At 40.1% G+C, this 27093-nt stretch overlaps 1 protein-coding gene across 2 annotated transcripts in view; it reads right to left on the reverse strand.

Moving 5' to 3' along the window:
- sugt1 (SGT1 homolog, MIS12 kinetochore complex assembly cochaperone) overlaps positions 1 to 27093 on the reverse strand; it is a 146380-nt gene that overhangs the window by 110352 nt on the left and 8935 nt on the right. For both annotated transcript variants that reach the window (XM_041198953.1, XM_041198954.1), the window contains 3 exons: positions 23508 to 23598; positions 16422 to 16491; positions 4593 to 4663 (listed from right to left, as the gene is read on the reverse strand). In XM_041198953.1, coding sequence (XP_041054887.1) covers positions 4593 to 4663; positions 16422 to 16491; positions 23508 to 23598 — 232 coding nt within the window. The remainder of the gene's footprint in view (positions 1 to 4592; positions 4664 to 16421; positions 16492 to 23507; positions 23599 to 27093) is intronic.

Raw genomic sequence — 27093 nt, forward strand, 5'->3', positions numbered from 1 at the left:
ACACTCTAATTATGCCCTCTCACCAGAAATGGAGCTACAGTACCACAGGATTCTGCATTACTCGGTAACTTGTGTTGCAAAGAAACTTATATGGACCAACAAAGTTTTACTTGTTACCAAATTATCATTAATTTCATAAATTATAGTTATAGCAAGACCTAAACATATCAAAAAAAGGTCTAAATGTCTGATTTGAAAATGAGGACCACAGTACAGCTGCACCCTGATCAAATTTCCCTCTTGATCTCCAATTCTGCATTACTTAAGCATCACACTAGAGCTTACTCTGTGCACAACCACATTTGACTAGTAAATTAAAAATCTTGCAGAAAGAATGCATGCACTTCCTGTCTACAAACACTACTTTACATTGTCATGATTTTCGATCAAGTTTTTCTATCAATATTTACCATTGCAATGTGCTGTGCCAACATTTTCCTTTCAGTTCTATCAATAGTCAAATTGTATCTGAAGGCTCTGGTTGCTAAGTGACTTTGTGAAATGTGTTTCTGAAATGAGTTTCCTTTCAGTGCTTCTCTACCTGCACCCATCCACTTCTGCTGTTTATTGGTCTTTGTATTTTTTTAAGCATTCTGCTTATCCAAAGTTCTACTCCACTGACTTCAGTACGCAAATTATTCTTCAATTTGTTTGCTTAATCTGAAAGATGACTATATTTAATGCTTCTCAATTTTTCACTCCAGTCTCCTTTGCATTCTGATTAACTGTAACTCACTTCTCAATTCTTTGAAGTTTGATGTTTTTATCTCACTGACCTTTCTGTACACCATAAACAGCAATTTGGTTTGAACGCGATGATGACCAGGTCCTAAATGTTCCCACATGCACTATACTGAAGATTATATCCAGAGAAGTTTAGCCATGTTATCCGTTGGTTGAACTTAGAAAGAAAACCATTTTGTATTACCTCAAGATTCATTTACTCCTCTGCATTGTGTTCTGGTACATCTTAGCCAATAAGCAGGCAATTAAAATCATGATTAACATCCTGGTCTTTTTAAATATCTTGTTGATCAACGAAGCTTCCCTCTAAACCTTCCTTCTGTTCTCTCTCTAACAACCATTAATTTCCTTTTCTTTAATTTGCTTGTAATCGTTTCACATGGTCCTCAACTTACTTGGGTATTGCAAACATCAAAACTGGCCATTATTCTCCACAAATGCAAGTCAATGTTGTTGCACTCAGTTGAAAGCTGTACTCAAAGGGAGCATATATTTCAAGTGTAGCATCCAAGGGAAATTTATAATATCTACATGGTCGTGCCCTTAAAAGTTTCCTTATTAGGACACAAACAAAAACACCAAGGGAATTGATAAGCTTGTCTGAAATATTCAAATAGTACAGGAATGGACTTGGTAGTTCAAGTGGAAAAAACAATGCCACTGTCTAAAGAGGCCACATGTGCTGCAACTGCGCTACATGTATAATTCTACAAAAGCCCTGATTTAATCATGGAGGCTGAAATTCAAAAAGGATGGCCTGATAAACTCAAATACATCCCTTTTGTAAGCAGACCATGTGATTAGAAAATTCACAAAGTTTATATAAAAAGAGGTTTCTAAAGTTTTAGAAGGAGGGAATTCCAAGCACTGGGGCCTAGACAGATGAAGGCAACAATAGCACAAAGGGAGGGTGATGACAAGAGGCCAGAGGTTTGAGAATGAGAGGAAAGTGAAGGATTGGAGGGAGGTGAGCACCAGTCTTGGATGCTAAATGAAATAAATCATAAGATCACAAGAAAAAGGAGAGGCCATGAGGAGAAGCCTGAGCCACCATTCAATTAGATCATGTTGATCTGATTGTGGCCATTCTCCTACTTTCCTGCCTGCCACCATAACCCTCAACTCCCTTGTCAACCAAAAATCTGTCGAACTCAGCCTTGACTATATTCAATGAACCAGCCTCCACTTCTCTCTGTGGAAGAGAATTCCAAAGACTAACATCTGAGACAGAAGAAATTCCTCATTGTCCCCATCTTAAATAGGAGGTTCTTATTTATAAACTGTGCACCCTCGTTTTAGATTTCCACACAAAGGAAAATATCCCCTCATCATCTACCCTGTCAAGCTCCTTCAGAACCTTATATGTTTCAGTAAGATGAGCTCTCATTTTTCTTAGCTTCAATGAGTATAAGCCCAACCTGTTCAACCTTACCTCAAGGCAACCCCTTTGCCCCAGAAATTAGCCCAGTGAACCTTTTCTGAATGGTTGCCAATACACGTTTAGCACTCCTTAAGTAAGGGAAGCAAAACTGTGCACAGTACTACGGGTATGGTCTCACCAATGCCCAGTACAGCTGTAGCAAGACTGCCCTCTTTTATACTGCACCCCCTCATACAATAAATGCCACATTCCATATGCTTCCTAATTACTTGCTGTACCTGTATGCTAACCTTGTGACTCATATACAAAGGCCACCCAGATCCCTTGATACTGAAGCATTCTGTAGCGCTTCTCTATTTAAATAACATTCTGCTTTTCTATTAATCCTGTCATTAATCCTTACATTTTCCCACATTGTACTCTAACTGCCAAATTTTTGCTTGTTCATTTAACCTACTTATACCCCTTTGCAGACTGTGTCCTCCTCAATTTGTTTTCCTACCTATCTTTGTATCATCTGCTAATTTAGCTACAATACAATCCATCTCTTCATCCAAGTCATTAATATAGATTTTAAATAGTTGAAGCCCCAGCACTGATTCCTGTGGCACTCCACTAGTTACAGTTTACCAACCTAAAAATTCACCTAAACTCTGTGTCCTGTTAGTTAGCCAATCCGCTATCCATGTTTATATATCACTGCCCCAACACCATGAGCTCCTATCTTGTGAAGTAACCTTTAATGTGACATTTATCGAATGCCTTTTGGAAATCCAAATACACTTCATCTACTGGTTCCCCTTTATCCACCTTGCTTGTTATATCTTCAAAGAACTCTAAAAATCCGTCAAAGGTGGATTTGTCTTTCACAAAACCATGTTGACTCTGCCTGATTGCATCTTTTTAAAAATGTTCTACTACTGCCTTTGTAATAATGGATTCTAGCATTTTCCCAATAACAGACATTAGACTAACTGGCCTAAAGCTTCCTGCTCTCTGTCTCCCTCCTTTCTTGAATAGTGGTGTTAAACTTGCAGTATTCCAATCCGCTGGCACCTTTCCACAATCTAGGGTATTTTGGAAGATCACAATCCTCTATCTCTGCAGGCATTTCTTTGAAGACCCTTGGATACAGACCATGAGGTAGAGGGGACTTGTCAGCCCTTAGTCCCATTAGCTTTCCTTGTACCTTTTCTCTTGTGAGCACGATTATTTTAAGATCTTCTGTCCTTTTGCCTACTACTTATCTACTATTCTTGGGATGCTTTTTGTGTCTTCTACTGTGAAGACAGATACAAAGCACTTGTTCAAAGTCTCTGCAATTTCCTTGTTTCCCACGATTAATTGCCCAATCTCACCTTCTTGGGGACCAATTCTCAATGTCACTACTTTTTTTCTTTTTATATAAAGGTAGAAACTTTTATTGTATGTTTTATATTTCTTGATAGTTTTCTCATTCTAATTTCTCCCTCACTAATTTTCTGGTCATCCTTTTCTGGTTTCCAAAATTGTCCCAACCTTCTTGCCTACCACTAACCTTTGCAGCAATGCACATCTCCGTTCAATCTGATACCGTTGATAACTTAGTTAGCCACGGATAGTGCATCTTTTCGTAGAGTCTTTCGTTCTCAACGGAATATATCTTATTGAGGATTATGAAATATCTCCTTGAATGTTTACCACTGCCTCTCTGCTATATTACCTTTTAACTTATTTTCCCAATCCACTTTAGCCAACTCTGTCTTCATACCCTCGTAAGTGCCTTTATTAAACACTAGTCTCAGACCGAAATTTCTCACTATCCCATTTCTCAGAAATAAGAGTGGTAGAGGGAGGAAGTTATTAGTTCTATTTCTCTTAGTTTTCATCCACTCCCCTACCACATTCCAGAAGCCAGGCTTTTGCAGTTCTCCACCTAAAGTGAACTTTCTTCCTGTGTAAACCTACTACTGCTACTAAACCTACTACTGCTACTAACCTACTACTTTTCTACTCCTGAAGTGAATGCTGCCAAGTTATTTCACCAGCATGGCACCTCGACCCCAGCACAATTCCATCCTCACTACTCAAACATGAACACACTTCTCGTGGACACTGCTACATAATAATGCAAAACAAGGACCTTGGCTGAATTTTCTGTCAGGCAATTGTTTTTGGATACCACACCATATCTGAGCTAAGCCAAACACATTAATTGGGGAGTAGATGGATGAAACTAATATTCAAATGGAGTTAACTGGCTTCACAGGCACATCTTCTGTTGACCAAAATATAACTCATTATCAGCTTATCAAGGCCTTGTGAAAGAAGAATGTGTGTGTAAAGGATAAACAATTTAAGAGTATTTATTACGCAAGGATCCAATTATTAACAAATCAAATACAACAATGAGGGACTAATTACTGAAATAACCTGAAGTTAAAAAGCAGCAAAAAGATTTTCTAATATAAGAATTTAAAACACCTACCATCTAGCTCCTGTCCTCTTGTAAAGGACTCCATTGATGACTGATACATTTTTAAGTGATACTCCGCAATTCTAAATGAAGAGAAGATATGAAAAAGGCAACTTTTGAAGAAAAATATAAACTCCAGCTAAATAACTAATGCTAAAACTTTACTGGTTTAATTCTCAATTATTCTAAAATAAATGCATAGCTTGGAATTACAAAGAGCTCCCGTCAAGATTTCACTACTTGTTTAACAATATACTTCTTACGTAACTATAAACTATGATAGAGAAAAGTGCCAAAATGGAGTTAAATGTAAAAAGTGCCAAATTGCAGTTAAACCTGTTGGAACTTGAAAGAATAGCAAATATTCAGATTATAAACTATTACTAAAGTTGCTCCACTGGGAAAAAAGCCCCTCAAATAATAAAAGTATTTTCAAAGTGTATCTCCCTTTCCACTTAAAACCAGTTATTCATTCATGGCAGTGATAAGAATACAATAAATTGGTTAAACCTGTTATCATGCAATACTGTGCTTTATAAATGACTGTGTCAAGTGCTTTCAGTAATACCAGAGATATCCATTACAAAAGAGGAAGCACAACAGCTGACTGGGCCTTTCCAAGAGTAAAGGTTTTAAAAAGGACTGCGATTGGTGCAGCATTTGGTTCATCCTCCAGCATGCACCTACCTGTAAGAACTTGTCAGACTAGTTGGCATTCAGTTCGAAGAATACTTTCTCTTGCAAAAACAAATCAATTGCAGCAACTGTAGTAATCCTGCCTTCTGCAGCTAAATTTCAGCAGCAGTAGGAATTATTTGAGGGTAGATATTTGGACAATAATTAACTCAAAATAAGGTAGCCCCTCATTCAATTAGTTTTGCCAGGGATAAAGTCTATCAGGAGGCAGGTTCAACCAAGGCACTCAAGAGGGAATTGTATTGTTAGGTGAAAAGGAAGAATGTGCAGGGCTATGAGAAGGTGGAGCAGTAGCACTTGGCAAATTGCTCCCAGAAAGTAGGTGCTGACACTATGGGCCAAATGGCCTCCTTCTGTACTGTAACAATTCTGAGATTCTGAGAGATTCAAATCTTGCAGCTTGGGACCAATGTTATTCGAGAACATGCTCCCTAGGTCAGGCAGTTCATCTGATGAAGTCAGTGTCAGTCATCAAAGAAAGATATGGGCTACTTGAAGCCACGGCCTGCTTAAATGCTCATCAGGTCAATATCTTAATAAAGGGGTGTACAGAAAACAGCCCTCAAAGGCCAGGCAACACAATCCTATTGGGTTTATATTTTTTCAGGTTTTCGCATGAGAATCTTGAGAGATTGGAGGTTTAGAAATTATTGTTTTGGTAGTATTGTCGTATTGACAGATAAACCCCAGCTGGTATCCCAAAAGGTGTTAACATCAAAAACTTAAAACATAATGAAAATATGAATTAAGAAGCTTATACAGGCTTCTAACATTCAGTTGCGCACATAAGGCAGTTCACAAAAGGAACAAGACTTGTGCAGCAGTCAATTAAAGTATCTGAACAAAGTCCTTCCATAACTACTGGAAATTTAATTGCAGTTGCCAAAAAAAATTCTTGTATCCGGTGTCACCGATGGCTGCACTGCAGCCAAAGTTAAGATCCATCTGAAGTATTGACTGTAAATAATGTTGGGTGTCATACTTTAGGAAGGATGTCAATGCAAGAGTGCAAAAGAGATTTACTACAATCACAGAATCTCAGTGGAGTAGAGGCCCTTCGGCCCATCGAGTCTGCACCGACACACGAGAAACACCTGACCTACTTACCTAATCCCATTTACCAGCACCTGGCCCATAGCCTTGAAAGGTATGACGTGCCAAGTGCTCATCCAGGTACTTTTTAAAAGGATGTGAGGCAACTCGCCTCTACCACCCTCCCAGGCAGCGCATTCCAGACCGTCGCCACCCTCTGGACAAATAAGATTTTCCTCACATTCTGTCCCTCACCTTGAACTTATGTCCCCTTGTGACTGACCCTTCAACTAAGGGGAACAGCTGCTCCCTATCCACCCTGTCCATGCCCCTAATAATCTTGTACACCTCGATCAGGTCGCCCCTCATTGTTCTCTGCTCCAACAAAAACAACCCAAGTCTATCCAACCTCTCTTCATAACTTAAATGTTTCACCCCAGGCAACATCCTGGTGAATCTCCTCTGCACAGCCTCCAATGCAATCACATCCATCCTATAACATAGCGACCAGAACTGCATACAGTACTCCAGCTGTGGCCTCACCAAGGTTCTATACAACTCCTACATGATCTCCATACTTTTGTAATCTATGTCTCGATTGATAAAGGCAAGTGCCCCATGTGCCTTTTTCACCACCCTATTAACATGCCCCTCCGCCTTCAGAGATATATGGACACACATGCCAAGGTCCCTTTGTTCTTCAGAACTTCCTGGTGTCATGCCATTCATTGAATACTTCCTTGTCATATTACTCCTTCCAAAGTGTATCACTTCACACTTTTCAGGGTTAAATTCCATTTGCCACTTATCTGCCCGTTTGACCATCCCATCTATATCTTCCTGTAGCCCAAGACACTCAACCTCACTGTTAACCTCCTAGCCAATCTTTGTGTCATCCGCAAACTTACTAGTCCTACCCCCTACATAGTCATCTATGTCGTTTATATAAATGACAAATAATAGGGGGCTCAGCACAGATCCCTGTGGTACGCCACTGGACACTGGCTTCCAGTCACTAAAGCATTCTTCTGACATCACCCTGTGTCTCCTACAACAAAGCCAATTTTGAATCCACCTTATCAAATTACCCTGTATCCAATGTGCATTTGCCATCTTTATAAGTCTCTCATGTGGGACCTTGTCAAAGGCTTTGCTGAAATCCATATAAACTACACCAACTGCACTACCCTCATCTACACACCTGGTCACCTCCCCAAAAAATTCAATCAAATTTGTTAGGCATGACCTCACTCTGACAAAGCCATGCTGACTATCCCTGATCAAACCTTACCTCTCCAAATGGGGAAAGAGTTTCTCCTTCAGAATTTTCTCCAATAGTTTCCCTACCACTGATGTGAGACTCACTGGCCTGTAGTTCCTTGACTTATCTCTACAACCCTTCTTAAATAGTGGAACCACATTAGCTGTTCTCCAGTCCTCTGGCACATCCCCCGTAGCCAGAGAGGAATTAAAAATGGTCCCAGGGATGAAGGACTTCATTTATGTGGAGACTTGAGAAGTTGGAAGGCCAAAAAATTAAAGAAAGATATTTACAATTATGAGGGGTTTTGATCAGAGCAGTTAGGAAAAATTGTTTGGACTGGCATGCGGATCAGTAACAAGAGAACACAGATTTCAGATAATTGGTAAGACATCCAGACAGGAAATTGGGAATTTTTTTATGTACCATGATGGCCTTCCAAATCCAAACTGGGCTGTGTGGACCTCAGAAATGTTAACCCAGTGCTTATGTGGTCAAGATTAGTTTCAGAGACCACCCCTTGTAATCCCAAGACCCAGTAGATCCATCAGAACCAGTCTTCAGCCAGTCTGAGAACTAGACTCTGAAACTTGCTGCAAGTCATTAAGCAGCTGAAGTACTTAACCTGTTCCAGTTTCAAAGTTCACCCGAGAACCAACCTCCTGGATATTGAACTACAAGAAACCTTGCAACCTGCAGTGAACCCTTGCTTTACAAGGCCCTCACTTCAACTTGGAAAATGATCTCAACGTGAGACCCCATAATTGTAAATCAGAGACTGAATTAACTGTAATCTGTAAAAGTTCTTTGTGTGTGCGTGTGCATGTGTGCGTGTGTGTACGTGCGCGTGTGGTGTAACATTGCAGTAATTTGGGGTAAGTGTGTGAGAATAAATAACCTTGTTTACTTTAAACTCATGAAAGCTTGCTACCGAATTATTTAATTGGAATATACATTCCAAGTGTAAGAAAAGACATCTTTTTCCATACAAAACTGATTACAGGCAGTAGGAGAGCACATATATTGCGGACTCCCAGACTGTACTTCTAATACTTTGTGGGAATTTTCTTACCTACCCTGAACAATTTATACTTTAGCTCAATTACATGCAGGAATGTTACCACTTCAAGCTTTTCTTTAGAGCAGAATAGCAAAATCTTCAAGTTTAAACAGATCAAAAGCAAGTTACATTTGTTTGGCCATAAAAAGACCATCAAGTTAAATATTGTGTTTCCTGCCTTAGGAGAGTCACCCTAGAGCTGCAGCTTCTGCAACACTCGAGCCAAAGATTCGTTATCAAAAGCATTTGTTCACTGCCTATCCCTTCAATAACCAACAGGAATAACCTTTCTAGAAAAGAGTTCATGACCTGAACTACATGAGGAGTTCCCAGTTGTTTCTAGTATGACTTCCCCCTAAACCGATCCTATAATAATGAGGTGATTTGAGAGAAGATATCACTGTCATTTCTGGAGCACTGAGGTGACAATTTTTTCCCTGGGTTCTCGCTGTCTTACCAAATTGGCTGTCGAGTAAAAACAGAATAGTTATGACTGGGATAGGAACATTTGGCCCTTTCTAATTAATCTACAAATCACTCAACATAACCTTCAACATCTCTCTTTCTGCTTACCACTTCAACTGCTGTTCTTGATAACTCATACAATCAAGTTAGAAACCTCAATGCAAACAAAAACATCCCAATGGCTTTGTACTCCTAACCCAAATTTCTAGTTTTTAAAACTTTTCCAACTCCTGGTACCTGGAACAGTTGTAGTTACTCATCTCTGCACACTTTTAAAATGAAATAGGACTCTACAGCGTTCCTCTAAAATAGTCAAAAAAATCAGATTAGACAGCAGGAACTATTTCTTGAAACTACAGTCACATAAGCAGTTTAAATTCCTGAGGGTTGATGTCACTGGAGCATTCTGGAAATTTGAGGGTTAGTTAGATTTACATGGTGGCTTGTCTTACGATCCAAGTAGAGATCGTTAACATAAAAGCAAAATCCAAACACCCCCCCAGTAATTAACTGACAGAACTATATCACAAGACTTCATGTTTTTAAACAAAAACTTTATTGTATGCAGAAAGAAATCAAACAAAGCAAATGCCACTAACTTAACACTATAGTTTATAAATAATAATATTACTTCTTACTTCCCCAAGAGTCCCCTTATCTAACGAAATCTTGAAGGTTCATTCAATTCTTTAGGAACCAATCCAAAAGTATGTCACAGTCCTCCGGGATTTACTTTAATTTCTCCTTGGTGTTCCAGCTATGAAATTTCATGGGGATCTTTCCATTAGCTTTTGGCTAAGCAATTCTCAAATTTCTCTTCAAAACCTCATGGCAATGGACTTCTCAGCTCAAACTTAAGCTTCACTACATTTCACAAGCCTTCAACCACAAGGCTAACTGTCTTTCACTGTGAGGAACACTAGATTTCTTTCTCTAGCTAGGTAAATCTTCCAGCTTCTTTCCCCCTCTCAAATGTTAAACTGAGCTTGAGCCCCATCCACAATCCACATGGTGAGCAATAAACTTAGTATTTTCTCTGCTTAGGCTGGTCTGACTAATATTCACCTCCAGTTGGTCTCTCAACTCCGAGCAGCAGCCTGCTTCAAACCAAAACTACAACTGCCCTCTGTATTAAATTAAATTTCTAACCCCCACAGCCCACCTTTATGACAACATGGCATGCTTCGGGATATTCTCGACATTAAACAAATTATTTTACCTTCAACACAACTCTGATTCTGTAACCCATATGAACAGTTTACATTATTATTCCAATAGAGTTTTACGACCCTTTTTCCAGGCCTTTGTCCCCATTAAGGAACCCCCTTGTTCACCAATTACCTTTAACTTCTTTTTATCTGGGAACTACATACTTCAATAAAAGATATAATTATGTAAGTTGACCTTCTGGTACTACTAACTTAACGATAGGCCAGCCATTGTTTAAATTTTTACCCCTCTCCCTCTGACCTTGTAAGATAAACATGTTATCTTTTAATTGTAATTAACTCCAAGCTTATTTGATTTGCATTCACAATAGGGTGGTTATCATACTTAAAGAAAAAGCATATAATTGTGCAAAGATGGGTGGCAGGTCAGAAGATTGGACAGAATATAAAGAACAGCAAAGAATGACAAAAAGGTTAATAAAAAAGGGAAAAATCAGAGGACAAGAGGAAGCTAGCTGGAAACATAAAGACGGAAAGTAAGAGCTTCTAAAGATACTTAAATAAGCAAAGAGTTAACAAAGAGAGTGTCGGTCCTATAAAAAGTGAGCCTGGGGAATTAATAATGGAAAGTAAGCAGACGGCAGATGAATTGCATAGATATTTTACATCGGTTTTCACTAGAGGGGATACAACAAAATAAATTAATTAATGACACAAATAGAGGTTAACGGTATGATATTATAGCCATTACGGAGACATGGTTACAAGATCAAGGTTGGGAGCTAAATATTCAGGGGTATGTGACTTTTTGAAAGAATGGGCAGAAAGGAAATGGTGGTGGGGTAGGTTTGTTAGTATGAGATGGAATAAGTACAAAAGCAAGAAATGATCTTGCATCCGAAGATGTGGAATCCATAAGGGTGGAGGTACGAAATAAGAAGGGGAAGACGACACTGGCAGGAGTAGTCTATAGGCTCCCCAACAATAGCTACACTGTAGGACAGAGAATAAATCAGGCAATAATGAGGGCATGTAAAAAAAGCAGTTTATTAGTCATGGGTGATTTTAATCTTTATGTAGACTGGGAAAATCAAATTGGCAGAGGTAGGCATGAGCAACAATTCATAGAGTGTATTCGGGACAGCATCCTAGAACAATATGTCGTGGATGCAATCAGGGATCAGGCTATTTTGGATCTGGTAATGTGTAATGAGGCAGGTTTAATAAATGATCTCAGAGTAAAAGACCTCCTAGGAAACAGTGACCATAACATGGTGGAATTTAGCATTCAGTTTGAGAGTGATAAACTTAGTTTGGAAACAACTGTGCTAAACTTAAAAAAAAGTTACTACATAGGAATAAGGGTAGAGTTGGCTGGAGTGGACTGGGAAAGGAGTTTAGCAGAACAGGTGGTTTATGAACAAGTGGCAGACGTTTAAGAAAATAGTTCATGACTCATAACAAAGATATATCCCAGTGAAGAAAAAGGACTCTAGGACGGGGATAAACCAACCATGGTTAACCAAGGAAGTTAAGGATAGTATCAAAGTGAAGAAAAAACATAGATTGTGGCAAAGATTAGCGGTAAGCCAGAGGATTGGGAAAGTTTCAAAAGCCAACAGATGACCAAAAAATAGAGGGTGAAAATAAACTTTTAAGGCAAGCTAGCAAGTAATATAAAAACGAACAGTAAGAGCTTCTTTAAGTATATAAAAAGGAAGAGAGGAGCCAAAGTCAATATAGGCCCCTTAGAGAATGAGGCTGGGGAAATAATAATGGGGAACGAGGAAATGGGAGAGGAGTTGAATAAATACTTTCTATCAGTCTTCACTGTAGAAGACACTAATTGCATACCAAAAATACTAAATAATCATGGGGCAAAAGGTGGGGGGAGGAAATAAATACAAAAACTATCACTAGAGAAGTAGTACTAGGGAAACTAATGGGGCTGAAGGCCGATAAGTCACCTGGACCTGATAGGTTGCATCCTAGGATATTAAAGAAAATAGCTGCAGAGATAATAGATGCACTGGTCTTAATCTTCGAAGAATCCTTAGATTCTGGAAAAGTGCCAGAGGATTGGAAAACTGGCAATGTAATACCCTTATTCAAAAAAGGAGGGAGACAATAAACAGGTAGATATAGGCCAGTTAGATTATCATCTGTCATTGGGAAAATGTTAGAGTCTATTGTAAAAGATGTAATAGCAGAGCATTTAGAAATGCATAATAAAATCAAACAGAATCAGCATGGCATCATGAAAGGGAAATCATGCCTGACAAATTTATTAGAATTCTTTGAGGTGGTAACAAGCATGATAGATAAAGGGGAAGCAGTAGATGTAATATATTTGGATTTCCAAAAGGCTTTTGATAAGGTACCACACATAAGGCTACTTAATAAGATATGGGGTTAGTATATTAGCATGGATAGAGGGCTGGCTAATTAATAGAAGGCAGATTTTGGACACGGAGGGGGGGGGGGGATGAATTTTCAAGATGGCAACCTGTAGCTAGTGGAGTGCCACAGAGATCAGTGCTGGGGGCCACAATTATTTACAATTTATATTAATGACTTGGATGAGGGATGACATGAAGAGTCTACAGAGGGATATAAACAGGTTAAGTGGGTGGGCAAAAACGTGGCAAATGGAATATAATGTGGGAAAGCGAGAGATTATGCATTTTGGCAGGAAGAATAAAGGAGCTGAATGTTACTTAGATGAAGAAAGACTGAAAAAAACTGCAACACAGAGGGATTTGGGGGTCCTCGTGCATGTATCCCAAAAATCTAGCATTCAAGTTCAACAGATAATATGCAAGGCAAATGGAATGTTGGCCTTTATTTCAAAGGGAATGGAGTATAAAAATAGTGAAGTCTTGCTATAGCTATACAGGGCACTAGTTAGACCACATCTAGAATACTGTGAACAGTTTTGTTCCCCTTATCTAAGGAACAATATACTAGCACTGGAGGCAATCCAGAGAAAGTTCACTAGGTTGATCCCGGGTATGGAGGAATTTTCTTAAGAGGAGAGGTTGGGCCTGTACTCATTGGAGTTTAGAAGAATAAGAGGCGACCTTATTGAAACATATGATTCTTAGGGGAGTTGACAGGGTAGATGCTGAGAGCTTGTTACCCCTTGTGGGTGAGTCTAGGAGCAGAAGGCATAATCTCAGAGTGAGCGGCCGCCCATGTAAAACAGAGATGTGGAAGAATTTCTTCTCTCAGAGGGTTGTTAATCTGTGGAATTCTTTACCACAGAGAGCTGTAGAGTTAGGTCATTAAGTATATCCAAGACTGAGATAGACAGATTTTTAAATCAGTAAGGGAATCAAGGGTTATGGGGAAAAGGCAGGAAAGTGGGGTTGAGGATTATCAGATCAGCCACGATCTCATTGAAGGGCAGAGCAGACTCGATGGTCCAAATAGACTACTTCTGCTCCTACATCTTATGGTCTAAGTAACATCCCAGAAATAGCTGTAACTCACGAAATGGAAGGGAGGGAGGAACTCAGCGAAATTACCAGTTCTCTGGTGATTGTATTGAACAAATTGTTGCGAGCTGCGGGCTGACAAATCCCCAGGTTCTGATGGACTTCATCCTAGGGTCTTGAAAGAAGTGGCTAGTGAAATAGTTGATGCGTTGGCTTTAATTTTCCAAAATTCCCTAGATTCACAGAAGGTTCAATTATATCAGAAAATAGCAAATGTAACTTCTCTATTCAAAAATGTAGGGAGGCAGAAAGCAGAAAACTAGCTTAACATCTGTCATGGGGAAAATGTTAGAAGCTATTATTAAAGATGTTTTAGCAGGGCACTTAGAAAAATTCAAGGCAATCAGGCAGAGTCAAGATGGTTTTGTGAAAGGAAAATCATATTTAACCAATTTATTAGTTCCTTGAAGGACTCGCATGTGCTGTGGATAAAGGGGAACTGGTGGATGTACTGTACTAAGATTCCAGAAAGCATTTGATAAGGTGCCACATCAAAGATTATTGCCGGAAATAAAAGCTCAGGGTGTAGGGGGTAATATAATGGCATGGATAGAAGATTGGCTAGCCAACAGGAAATAGAGGGTGGCCATAAATGGATCTTTTTCTGGTTGGCAGGATGTAACGAGTGGTGTGCCACAGGGATCATTGCTGGGGCCTCAACTTTTTACAATTTTATATAAATGACTTGGATAAGGGGACAGATGGCATGGTTGCTAAATTTGCTGATGACAAAGATAGGTGGGGAAGTAAGTTGTGAAGTGGGCGTAAGGGGACTACAGTGACATAAATATTTAAATGAGGGGGCAAGACCTAGCAATTGGAGTATAATGTGGGTAAACGTGAAATTGTCCATTTTGGCAGGAAGAATGAAAAAAGCATATTATCTAAATGGTGAGGGATTGCAGAGCTCAGATTCAGACGGATCCGGATGTCCGAGTGCATGAATCACAAAAGGCTAGAATGCAGGTGCAGCAAGTAATTAGGAAAGCTAATACAATGCTATCGTTTATTGCAAGGGGAATTGGAGATAAAAGTAAGGAGCTTATGCTTCAGTTGTACAGGGCATGGTGAGACAACATCTGGAGTACTGTCTACAGTATTGGTCTCCTTATTTAAGGAAAGATGCAAAAGCATTAGCAGCTCAGAGAAGGTTTACTAAGCTAATGCCAGGAAAGGGTGGGTTGTCTTATGAGGAAAGGTTGGACAGGTTAGGCTTGCATCCATTGCAATTTAGAGGAGTAAGAGGTGACTTGATCGAAACTTTTAAGATCCTGAGGGGTCGTTACAAAGTGGAGAGGATGTTTCCTCTTGTGGGAGAATCTAGAACTAGGCGTCACCGTTTAAAAATAAGGGGTTGCTCATTATAGAGATGAGGAGACTTTTTTTCTCCAAGGGACTTGAGTCTTTGGAATACTCTTCCTCAAGAGGCAGTGGAAGTAGGGTCCTTGAAAATTTTTAAGGCACAGCTAGATAGATTCTTGATTAATAATGGGATGAAAGTTTATCGCAAGTAGACAGGAGGTTACAATCAGATCAGCCATGATCTAACAGAATAGCGGAGCAGGCCTGAGGGCTGAGTGGCCGATTCCTGCTCCTAGTTCGTATGTAGAGTTATTTACCAATTTCTTAGATGTTTCCATTTAGTTTACATATAACACAAATTCCTAAATTGAAAAATTATATTCTAAACATACAAATTATGAAACTAGGTTTTGCAACACTTGTCATAGGTAACCTAAGTCTCGTGAAATTGCTTAGTTGCTTCATGGTCCATGAGAGTTTGTTCCCTCGTAGTTTTCCTTGGATCATTCAGAATACTTATTCCCCCGTGCACCATCTCATAAATAGAGCGAGGCCCAATTGTTTCTTCTCCACCTATTCCCAGGTTGCCTCCAATTCTTCAAACTCAGAATATATACAAGAAAGGATATCAAATTAAAAGGAGAGTGATAGTTACTTCGACATATTCAGTCACATAAGCTGTAAATGCTTGATGATTGCCAATTGAAAGAAAGACCACATCTGATTAATCAAGTTTTGAAGTCAACCACTCAAATTATGTTGCCTGGGCACTGCTATATCCAACTACCAACCACCCGAGTAGTTGCAGTGCCAGCATGCCTCATAAATCTGCCTTCTACTCCTCACGTGAAACCCCTACAATGCATTTAATGCGTCTAAATGTTTAAAATACATCAATAACAATTATTTAAAAAATAAATTCAGTTCATAAAGATTGCAACAAGGCAAAAGGTCATTTTGTAGCTTACATAGTAATTACAAGCAACATGTGCTTGCAGCATAGCTCCCATACCTTGCATTTTTCCAACTAACTTTAGCTTTTTGTTCAGTTCACAATTTTCAATTCTTTCCTTATTTGTTCCTACTGATTCATCAGATTCATATTGACATGTTTGACAAGTAACAACAATTTCATTCTCAAGCAAGCATTCACAATCCTCCATTCTTTGATAAGTTTGCTGATAGACAAATTTTGTGCACATGGGAAAGTCGATCCCAAACATGAAAGCATCAATGTTTCATTGGTGATTAAAATATAATAAAGAGACACAGTTCCTATGTGAGCAGTTCACTGCACCTGAATACAAGGCAGTCAGGTAGTGACAGAAATAAACTACACACATAGTTAAACATACTCACCCTTTTCTAAGATATGCCAAAGCACAGTTTGGTTTCAACATGAGCGCTTTGTTGGCATCTTCGACAACCTCTATAAAACAAGAGAGCAATTTTTAATCAAGTGAAAAGCATTTTTTTTCCATTTGAAAATCTGACTTAATCTAGTAACCCCAGCCCTTTATGATGAGCGATTTCACTGATATGCAATTTAGAGAGTACAGAAGAGAGATGACGCTTAATTGGGAAATAGTACTGTAATTAAAGTGTTGCTTTTGAATGCTTCATATTCATTTTGTTCTGGCAACAGTCCTCTCAAAATTCCTATATTTTAAGACTTTGTCTTAATAGTCCTTAATGTAACAATTTAGTGTTTTAAAATGAAAGGCTGGTGCATTGTGACAATATCAAAAGCAACTCAATCTATTAACTGCAGACCAAAGACTCCAAAGGGGTTAACAGGAACATTATAATTCTAGGTAACTAAACAAACAAAGTACAACAAAGTACGTAATGCAGTTCATCTCACTTCTTGTGAGGCACTGTCATCACCCTGATAGGTATCCCCAAAGCTTTGGTACAAGGCTTTGATACAATCAGATTTTACTGGGCAGAATTTACTGGGTAGAATTAAAAGATCTCCTTGCAACATTTCCAACAAAAAATTAGGGCAAGACAAATAGGCAAAAGACATGCCCACGTCCACACCAAAACCAATAGCTATTGGAAATTGTATATAATTTAAGCTACCACATGCCAATTTTAAACCAGAAAGACTGGGAATGACAAGGTAGATGTAGGAGCTCTCAGGCTAATAAAGAGTCCCAGCATCAAGCACTGGGCAAAGCCAAACAAAAAAGCGAGATCTCCTGGTTGAACCATATACCCAGATAACCGATCAACCGCCACTCACAGGGTACAGAAGGTTCTGGAGGGAAAATCTTGGATGGCATACAAACAGCAGGGAGTGTCTGGAGAATTGGTCTTGGAGAGTAAACAGTCAGGCTATGAAAAAATTGAATCAGTAACAGAAACTTTGAAAAAGCAAACCATGGCAATACCAGCATTTTAGTAGAGACCAAGGCAAGAAAGATCATGCGAGGTACTGACAGGAACAGCCAGCAGAATTAAGCTGAGAGAAATACATATCAGAAAAGTTCAATTAATTATTTGTTTGTTCATTGCAATAGAGGAAAATAAAGCAAGGAGAAGAGCAAGCGGTGAGCAGTTGCTCTAAATTCAGTTACCAAAGGGGAAAGTTAAGATCCGTGAGGTCGTATTACTAAAGATACTGTCACTATGGGTAAGGCAGAAGCAGCTTCAGGAGCTAACAAAAGATTTTTTATCTTTTCATGGGATGTGTACATCACAGTCAAAGCCAGCATTTGTTGCCCATCTCTAATTTCCTTCGAGAAGATGATGATGAGCTACTTTCTTGAAATGCTACAATTCTTGTGGCATAGGTACACTCACTGCTAGGAAGGTAGTCTCAAGTTTTTGACTCAGCAAAACAGTGAAGGAATGGCAGCACTGATTCAAGCCAGGATGGTATGGCTTAGAGGGAAACTGACATGGTGTCCCATGCATCTGCTGCCTTTGTCCTTCTGGGTGATAATGTTGTGGGTTTGGATGGTGTTGTCAAAGGAGACTTGGTGAGTTGCTACAGTGCATCTTACATACTACTGTCACTATACCGGTGCTGGAGGAAGTGAATGTAGGTGGTGGATAGGGTGATCAAGCAGGCATTTTGCCCTGGATGGAGTCGAGCTTCGAGTGTTGTTGGAGCTGCACTCATCCAGGCAAGTGAAGAGTATTCCATCACACTTCTGACTTGTGCCTGTAGATGGTGGACAGGTTTTGGGAGTCAGTAATCAGTTACACACCACAGAATTCCCAATATAAAAGCAAAATTCTGCAGATGCTGGAAATCAAAAAACAGAAAATGCTGGAAAAACTCAGGTGGTCAAATAGCATCTGTGGAGAGAAAAACTAGAGTTAACTCTTCCGGTCCAAATGACTCTGAAGTCAAGCATCTCCATTTTTGTCCTTATGATGGAGGGAAGGTATTGATGAAGCAGCTGAAGATGGCTGGGCCTTGGACTCCACCCTGAGCAACTCCTGCAGTGATGCCCTGGGGCTGAGATAACAATCACAATCATCTTCCTCTGAGCTAGCTATGACTCCAATCAGAAGAAAATTTTCACACTGATTCCCATTGACTTCATTTTTGCTAGGGCTCCTTGATGCCATTCTCAGTTTGCCATAATGTCAAAGGTAGTCACTGTCTCCTTGCTTCTAGAATTATTTTGTTTCTTTTGTCCATGTTTGGAATAAGACTGTAAGGAAGTCTGTAGAAGGCCCCTGGGAGAATCCAAATTGCACATCACTCAGCAGGTTACTGCTATAAAAAGTGCGACTTGATAGCACTATCAATGACACTTTCTATCACTTTGCTGATGATCAAGAGCAGTCTGATGGAGTGGTAAATTGCCCAAACCGGTTTGTCCTGTTTTTTGTGGACAGGACATGCCTGAGCAATTTTCCACATTGTCAGGCAGATATTAGTGTTGTAGCTATTCTGGAACAGCTTGGCTAGGGCTGCGATTAGTTCTGGAGCGCAGGCCTTCAGTACCACAGCTGAGGTGTCAGGGCCCACAGACTTTGCTGTATTCAACACCTCCAACCATTTCTTGATTATATGGAATGAATGAATTGGCTAAAGACTGGATTCTGTGATTTTGGGGACCTCAGGAGGCCAAGCTAATCTTCCACTCGGCACTTCTGGCTGAAACGGCTGCTTCAGCCTTGTCTTTTGCACTGATGTGCCAGGCTCCCCCACCTTTTGAGAATGAGATGTTTGTGGAGCCTCCTCTTTCAGTTAGTTGTTTCATTATCCATCACCATTTGGAACTGGATGTGGCAAGGCTGCATAGTTTGTCTGATCCGTTGATTGTGGGATTGCTTAGCTCTGGCTATTGCATGCTGCTCCCATTGTTTAGCATAACTGCAGTCTTGTGTTGTAGTGTCACAGATAGGCCCATGACTGCTCCTAGTATGCTTTCCAGTACTTGTGAACCAGGGATGATCCTCTGGCTTGATAGTAATTGTAGAGTGAAGGATATGCCAGGCCAGGTTAGATTGTGTTTGAATACAATTCTGCTGCTGATGGTACACAGCTCCTCACGGGTGCCCAGTTTTGAGCTGGCTAGATCTTATCTGAATCTATACTATTTAGCATGGCGGTATCCTTAGCGTTAAGTCAGGGCTTTGTTTCCACAAAGATTGTGTGTTGGTCATTCCTATCAACACTGACACGGAGAGATGCATCTGCGCCAGGAAAGAGAGATCAAATGGATTTTTCCCTCTTGTTGGTTCTCTAACCATGTGCCACAGGCCCAGTCTGGCAGATATGTCGTTCAGGACTCGGTCATTTCAGTCAGTAGTGGTGTTACCGAGCCACTTTGGAGGGCTCCAATGCCCATCACCAAGAGTGCATTCTTTGCCCTTACCACTCTCAGTGCTTCGCCCAAGTTGTATTTAACATGAAGTACCACCAATTCAACAAGCAAGAGAGGGCAGGAGGTGATGATCAGTATCAGATTTCCTTGATATAAAAACAAAGTGGTGGAAAAACTCAGCAGGTCTGGAGCATCAGTGGAGAGAGAGAAACAGTTAACATTTCAGTCCAACATGGCTCTTCGACGGAAGGCAGATTCCTTGCCCATGTTTGACCTGACACCATGAAACTTAATGGGTTCCGGAATAAATGTTCATGATTCCCAGGGCTACTCCCTCCTGACAGTATACATACCACTGTGCCACCACCTCAGGGATGGTGATGGAGGGATCTGGGATTGTCTGTAAGGTACAATTCTTTGAGTATAGCTACCATAGATTGTGGTGCATAAATTGACCTTGGAAGCCTCCAAAAACTGTTCCAGAAATGGGGGTTGAATTATAAGCCAAGTATAAAATGTGAACCTGCAGTGTGGAAGTGGACAGTTGCCATTTTGAAGTGTGAAAAAAATACTAGATTCATATCAAATTAACATGGCACAGTTTATTGAAATTAACGGCAGCACCGTTTATTGAAAGTAATTGTACAAAGATACCTTTAAACACAAGGAAATCCATCAAATTCATCATCTACGGTATCCGACGAGTTAACCTAATTCATTGAGTCACTTGGGCTACTATATCATCGGAAGGATCCCACTCTGGATAAGATGTGGCGCTTTCAATTCAGAATCATCCCCTCTACAACAAATCATCTTCCTCTCCATTAACTGAACTGGACATCCTGCATTTTTTGAATGATCTGATAACTGTTTGCTGATAAATCGCATCCCCCAATTTGGTGGCGAAATCACAAAACATCAAGTGGAGCAGCATGCACATTTCTATTCAGAGGGTTTTTACTACGTCAACCATCCACCTTTTCCATTCGGTATGAACATGATCCTTCAATGGCTTGTTGAGGCACACATCTAAATGTTAAGCTTTTGATGTTGGTTAGACCCCCTGGTATAATTGCAATGTGGCTGTTTCTTTTGTTTGCAAGTACCTCTTGATTTCATCAGTTTTATGAGATCTGAGTATGGCCCACACTAATAAGCTGCATTCTTTATCTGGGCCACTGGGACGCCTATTCCAAACAATATCAATCCATTACTTGACTCCAAGCTCATTCATCCGACTGTTGTCATGGACATGCACAAAAGCTCCAGCAGAGAATTTGATTTTCAGCATGGTTTTATGTTTGAAAATTACCATAAGCTTTAATTTCTTTGCGTTGACCATGCAGGCCAGTGCCACTGTGAATCTTGTCTTCTCATGTCCCATGGCTTCTGAACCTTTCCACTACAGTTGGTTGCTCGGCATTTCTTCCATGTGCCGATGTGGCATTATGGATACTTATGTTTATGCAAATGTCTGATGAAGAATCACTGGAAACTAGTAATTTTGGCACTGATGTCTTTGGGTAGTCTCCAAGTGATCTTGGTCTTCTGCCACAACACTAGACATTTTTGTTCCATAAAGCGGCTACAGCGACTAGCTCTGACGTTTTCACTGGGCTCAGAGGTTGATTTGGCCTATATAAAGTACATATATACACATGGCATTTCTAATCACGATGAAACCGGTCTGATACATGCCTCTCAAGTTCGTGTCAATGATTGTTCCCTGTTCTCATGGCACATTTGCTCTCGGGCATCTCCTTCAGGGCAGATTATTTCGTCTTCCATTCTTGCACCATTTTTTCACTAACATCACATTCCCTCACTACAGCAGTTATTTGATGAGTTAGGACACGTTACAACTTTTGAAACAAAACCATTTGTTTTGTTGGAAGACTCATTCCTCTTCGTCATGTGGGGCCTGCTGTGTGAGTGTTTCTTAAAGTTCTGCGATTCTTCACAACAGAGCCCATATCACCTGGCCACCCTTATGTCAGGTTTGTCACTTGCGAAGGGGGCACATTTAAAATTTGTTTTTCATTCAAGGGCCGATGAGCAAATTTCAGATTTGGCACAACGTTAAACATGAATTTCAAAATAAAGTTGAGGTATAAAGAACGAAAAGCTGCTGAGCAAAAATAAAGTAACAAATTATTTTAAAAAGAGTAATTAATAAAGAACACCAGTGTGAGGGCTGGAGTCTGTTTGTCACACTCACTACCAATCTCTTGAAGTTCACTAACGCGTACATGCACTGTGTGGGTGGGTGCGATTGTGTTGGTATGCGAAGTTGAGGGCAAGTCAGCCAGTCACATACACACCCCCTCTCCCTCCGCTTCCCCTCGCACACTCGCTCGCTCTCTCTGTCCCCCACCATGCATTCGCTCGCTCTCTCTCTCTGCCCCCACCCCGCGCTCAATCTTTCTCTCCGCCCCCCACCCCCAACACAGGCTCTCTCTTTCTCTGCACCTCCCCCCAACCTACTCTATCTCTTTCGCCAACACCCAACTTCTCTCTTCACACCCCCCACACCGCCCAACAGTCAACCTCTCTACCCTCCACTCGGGAAGGTGGTGGTGTAGTGATTGAATTTGCGGGCACCATCCTGGAGTTACATTTGCTCTCCAGTAGGGAACTGGACTGGTTAGGCAATTTGACAATAAGACTGTGATGACAGCTTCTGCTCCTAAAGCCATACGATACAGGAGATGATAGCTTCTAAAATGTCTGGCTTCAAATTTTAGATTATGCCACCTATTCTTAGACTCCCCTACTTGAGGAAATAGCTACTCCATCCATTCCCCTCAATACTCTGAAAGCTTCAATCAGATCACTCTTTAACCGTCTAAATTATAAGGAATACAATCCTAGTTTGTGTAATCTCCCCTCTGAATTTAACCCCTGGAATCCAGGTATCAGTCTGGTGAACCTACATTGCACTCTCCCCAAGGGCAACATGTCCTTCTTCAGTTTGATGCCTGAAACTGGTCACATCACTATTTTGTTTTCTGTCTCAGCCTATTTTGTACCCACGCTGCTACTGTCCTATAAACCTTGGATTTTGCTGACAAATCTATGCCATTTTATTTAGGGGAGGCGATGGCGTAGTGCTATTGTCGCTGGACTAGTAATCCAGAGACCAAGGGTAATGCTCTGGGTACCTGGGTTTGAATCCTGCCACGACAGGTGGTGGAATTTGAATTCAATAAAAGAATCTAGAATTAAAAGTCTGATGATGACCATGAAACCATTGCCGATCCATGTAAAAAAACCCATCTGGGTCATTGATGTCCTTTAGGGTAGGAAATCTGCTGTCCTTACCTGGTCTGACCTACATGTGACCCTCTAGACCCACAGCAATGTGGTTGACTCTTAACTGCCCTCTGAACAAGGGTAATTAGGGATGAGCAATGCCCACAGAAAAAAGATGGAATACCTATCCCTATAATAGGCAATGAGGCAGGGTTCCTCGAGTCAGTCTATTGATTTGATCACCAACGAGAAATATACCCTAAATTCACTAAACTCACTAAGAGTCAAAAGGTTTGCAAACTCTCAGAACCTAGGACAAGTCCAATCTGTTTTTTATTCCTAAAAACCATATTTGCCAACATTCTAAAATGAGGACACTTTGCGATATTGTTAAACTTACCTTTATAATTCTGAAGCAATATATATGCATAGGCTCTTTGGCAGTAATATTCTGCTTTATCCGAATCCTGTTCTATTGCTGCAGTCAGCTCCTGTAAGAACAAAACTGCAGTTCATAAGCAATGTAACTTAGCAACCCTACTGAAACAAAACTACCAAGGGCTCAGTTCTAAAATAAAGCATTCCAAGTGTAGCTAATAAACAAAAAAAATACACTCCCACAAAAGTGTAGATTTCAGAAAAGATTAAGAATGGGCCATGTTATTTCTGATGAGGCTCATAGCTTTATTTTCCTTTTACCTGCAGATCATTATTCACAACCTCATGGATTTATCTTTATAGTAACAGGATGTTCGTGAATATATAGGGTTACAGTAGGAGCTGCATACAACACATCCAAGTTTCCAAGAATACATTGTGTTCAGAGATATGAAACATCTGCTAGAATGTAAAGCATGGAGCATTTTAAATTAAATATTTTAATTTGCATATCCTTCATCATATTTTATAATCACATGACATTTTCACAAAAATTGGAAAGTTACTTTCAACATGTTTTTAAGCAAAATACGTTCTCTCATTTTTTCAAAAAAGGTAGTAGGATAAAAGATGGTTATATGTTAGATGAAGTTGTTTTCAGCAATGAACATAGCAGGCCAAATTATACCCATTGTAGTGGAAAGTCTTTTGATCCCTGTTTCTGTGGGTGGGTGAGGGTCATGCAGGAAAGGCACTTTTGATACAGGATATCTACAGGTATTGGTTCAAAGCACCTTCAGAGAGATTAAAATGCACAGAGGTGCAATCAAACAGAAATGAATAGTTGCCAATATAGATAGTAGGTAGTGTAACTAGATACTTGTCAATGGAGTGGGTTTTAAGGAAGAGGGTTGTGGATGTCTAATAAGTGGATATCCATTTACCAAATCAGGCAACACAAGACATTCTGTGAATCCCAACTATTTTATTGTTAAACTATATTTCAGTACAAATACCAGTTTCCACTCCTCCCTGCTGGGTCCTTTCCCTGTCCAGAAGCAAAAGCAGCCCCCCCACCCTCCATCTACTGGTGAAAAACCTAGCTCTTAAGTACAGATTTCAATGAGCATCATCTATCAATTCATTCTGAAGCTTGTCCTGGTCTGCTCTTAAAGGAACCTGCATTTCTACCATTGTCAGTAGAGAAACAGAGGAATTCTGCAATAGAATTTCATGGATGCAGGCTAAAAGCACAGCTGCAAATGCTGGACAAGAGGAAATTAAAGCATGATGGTGTTGTAAGGCTGGAGATTAGAGAGCGAGAGAGAGAGAGAGAGAGAGCAGAGCAAAGATGTGCAAGAATTTAAATACAAGGATGAGATTTCACAATGTGATACATTGAGGACCAGAACTTAGTGTTGGCCAGTGAGCATAAAGGCTCTGGGGAAGGGAAACTTAGTGTGGGACAGGATATAAGCAGGACTTATGGAGGAGCTGAAGTTTAAAGAACATGGAAAACAAAGTCAGCCAAGAGAATATTGGAACAGTTGAGTCTGGCAAGGAAACGCATGAATAATAGTTCATCAACAAAGGGTCCAAGGTTGAATGAATGCACATGATATTACAGAAGGCAGGAGTAAATATACTTTGAGACGCTGAGTACATGGGGGTCAGAGGGTCAGTTGAGGATCAAACAGAAGTCACACTGTCAGTAGCCTGGTTCTGCCTGAGACAGTGTTCAGGAAGGACATGGCATCAGTCAGGTCAAAGTTTCGACAAAAGCTGTAAAGTCCATTCTTCTTAATAGTGCCAGCTCTCTACAGACGTTCTAAGCTTTGTGCCTCTCCCACCTTACAAGTTTAAGTTATATCCCACTGAAAGGATGAAGCCCATCCCATCTGTATAGTTCCACAGAACTTGTCCTAGTGCTCTAAAAACCTGAAACCATCTTGAACACCAATTGTTTAGCCACATTTTGATATGTCTCATCTGCTTTTACTTAAAAAGATCGGTATCCTCAGGTTAACACCCTAAAGAACTTGCTTATTAATCATACGCCTGGCTCACTTCCTTTGCAAGAGTTCTGATCTATTCTTTCCCATGTCCCTGGCTCAAAGGGGAAGAATGATTTCAAGGCTGCACACACTTCCTTTCTTGAACCTTCTCTACCCATTACGTCCCAAACATACACGCTGTCACTTAGATACAAGAGACAATTTCAGACTGTACAAAAGGAGCATTGGTCCCCAACTGATTCCACTATAACTACCACGTGCTTCATCTTGCTGCTATCATCTCTTTCCTCAAGAATCATCTGTCCTTTGAAATCATTACATTGACCTGGAAGGTAAATCACAAGGGCAGTCCTTAATATCAGTTATCCGGCATTATAACAGACAACTTTATATGCCTGGAATCTTCTGCTAGAATTGTCCTCCTTTCCTTCTCCCTTTCCTCAGGCAGTTGGTCGCCCATTTCCCTTCCTCTAACTCACTATTCCTTTCTAGTTGCAGGCTGACCACATCCTCCAAAATGTGCTTTGGGAACCATTCCTCATCATGCATATTGCTGGGTGTCTGTATAGGTTTTTCAATCTTAGTTAAGGAGTAATGAGCCCACATGAATAAATATCTTACTTAAAAGCAGAAACGGAGTTCTGCTGGAAAGTTACTGACCTGAGAGAGTTTTTCTTCTCTCCACAGATGCTGCCAGATTTGCAGTGTTTTGTAAGCTTATTTAAATGTGGTGTTCTTCACATGCATGGTTCACAAAACTCCCCAATCATAGAAGTTCTACACAATAATAATTTGCATTGTTCTACAACAAGTGAACTCAAATAACAAGATAGATACCATCTGGTTTGCTTGTTACTAACTCCAGTACAAGTCAACCCCTTCTCCATTCACTACTGATGAGACATGAAACTTTACTCAATACTAACCACTATGTGATTGTGCATGCACAATCCATGGCAATACTCCTGATTTCACAATAAACTAATATGTCTAACCAATACAGCCGATCTGTGTCATGCAAATGCTGCTTTGCTCAGTCAAGTTGGTGAGTTGAAGTTGGCCAGTACATTAGTATAAACAGATTTGCTGCCACCACCAATGAGAGACTAGTATCTTGTTATTACTTGAGAAGCATTACAACTTATTAAACATGCAAGTAATTCCCACATATGTATGTAATTCAAACATGATGGGTCAGAAAAGTGTGTCTGGCAGCTAATATTTTCAGCAAAACAACAATGTTCCAGAATGTTAAGAGGACACCCACGCATCGTCTAAAGGTTGAAGTGGTGAAACAATAATAATCAGAACAGGAACAAGAAATAGTAAGTGGGGTTTACAATTTCAGCTGTTTCTTTAGAATGGGAGGGCGGAATTTCTTGTAAGAGAGATAGCAACAAAGACACTGATTTAAAATAACTGGCAAAGGAACCGTAGGTGACATACAGAGAAATGCAGTGTCTTACTTTTGAATCTGCTCCCACCACTCTTGTAACTTCCAAAAGCAAACTTTGAAAAAGATAATTTCAACAGCAATGGAGAAAAGAGACACTCAATAGCATTACCATCAACATCCTGGAAGTCACCACTGAC

Source organism: Carcharodon carcharias, chromosome 11 (genome assembly GCF_017639515.1).
Source record: "Carcharodon carcharias isolate sCarCar2 chromosome 11, sCarCar2.pri, whole genome shotgun sequence".
In the NCBI taxonomy this organism is placed as follows: Eukaryota; Metazoa; Chordata; class Chondrichthyes; order Lamniformes; family Lamnidae; genus Carcharodon; species Carcharodon carcharias.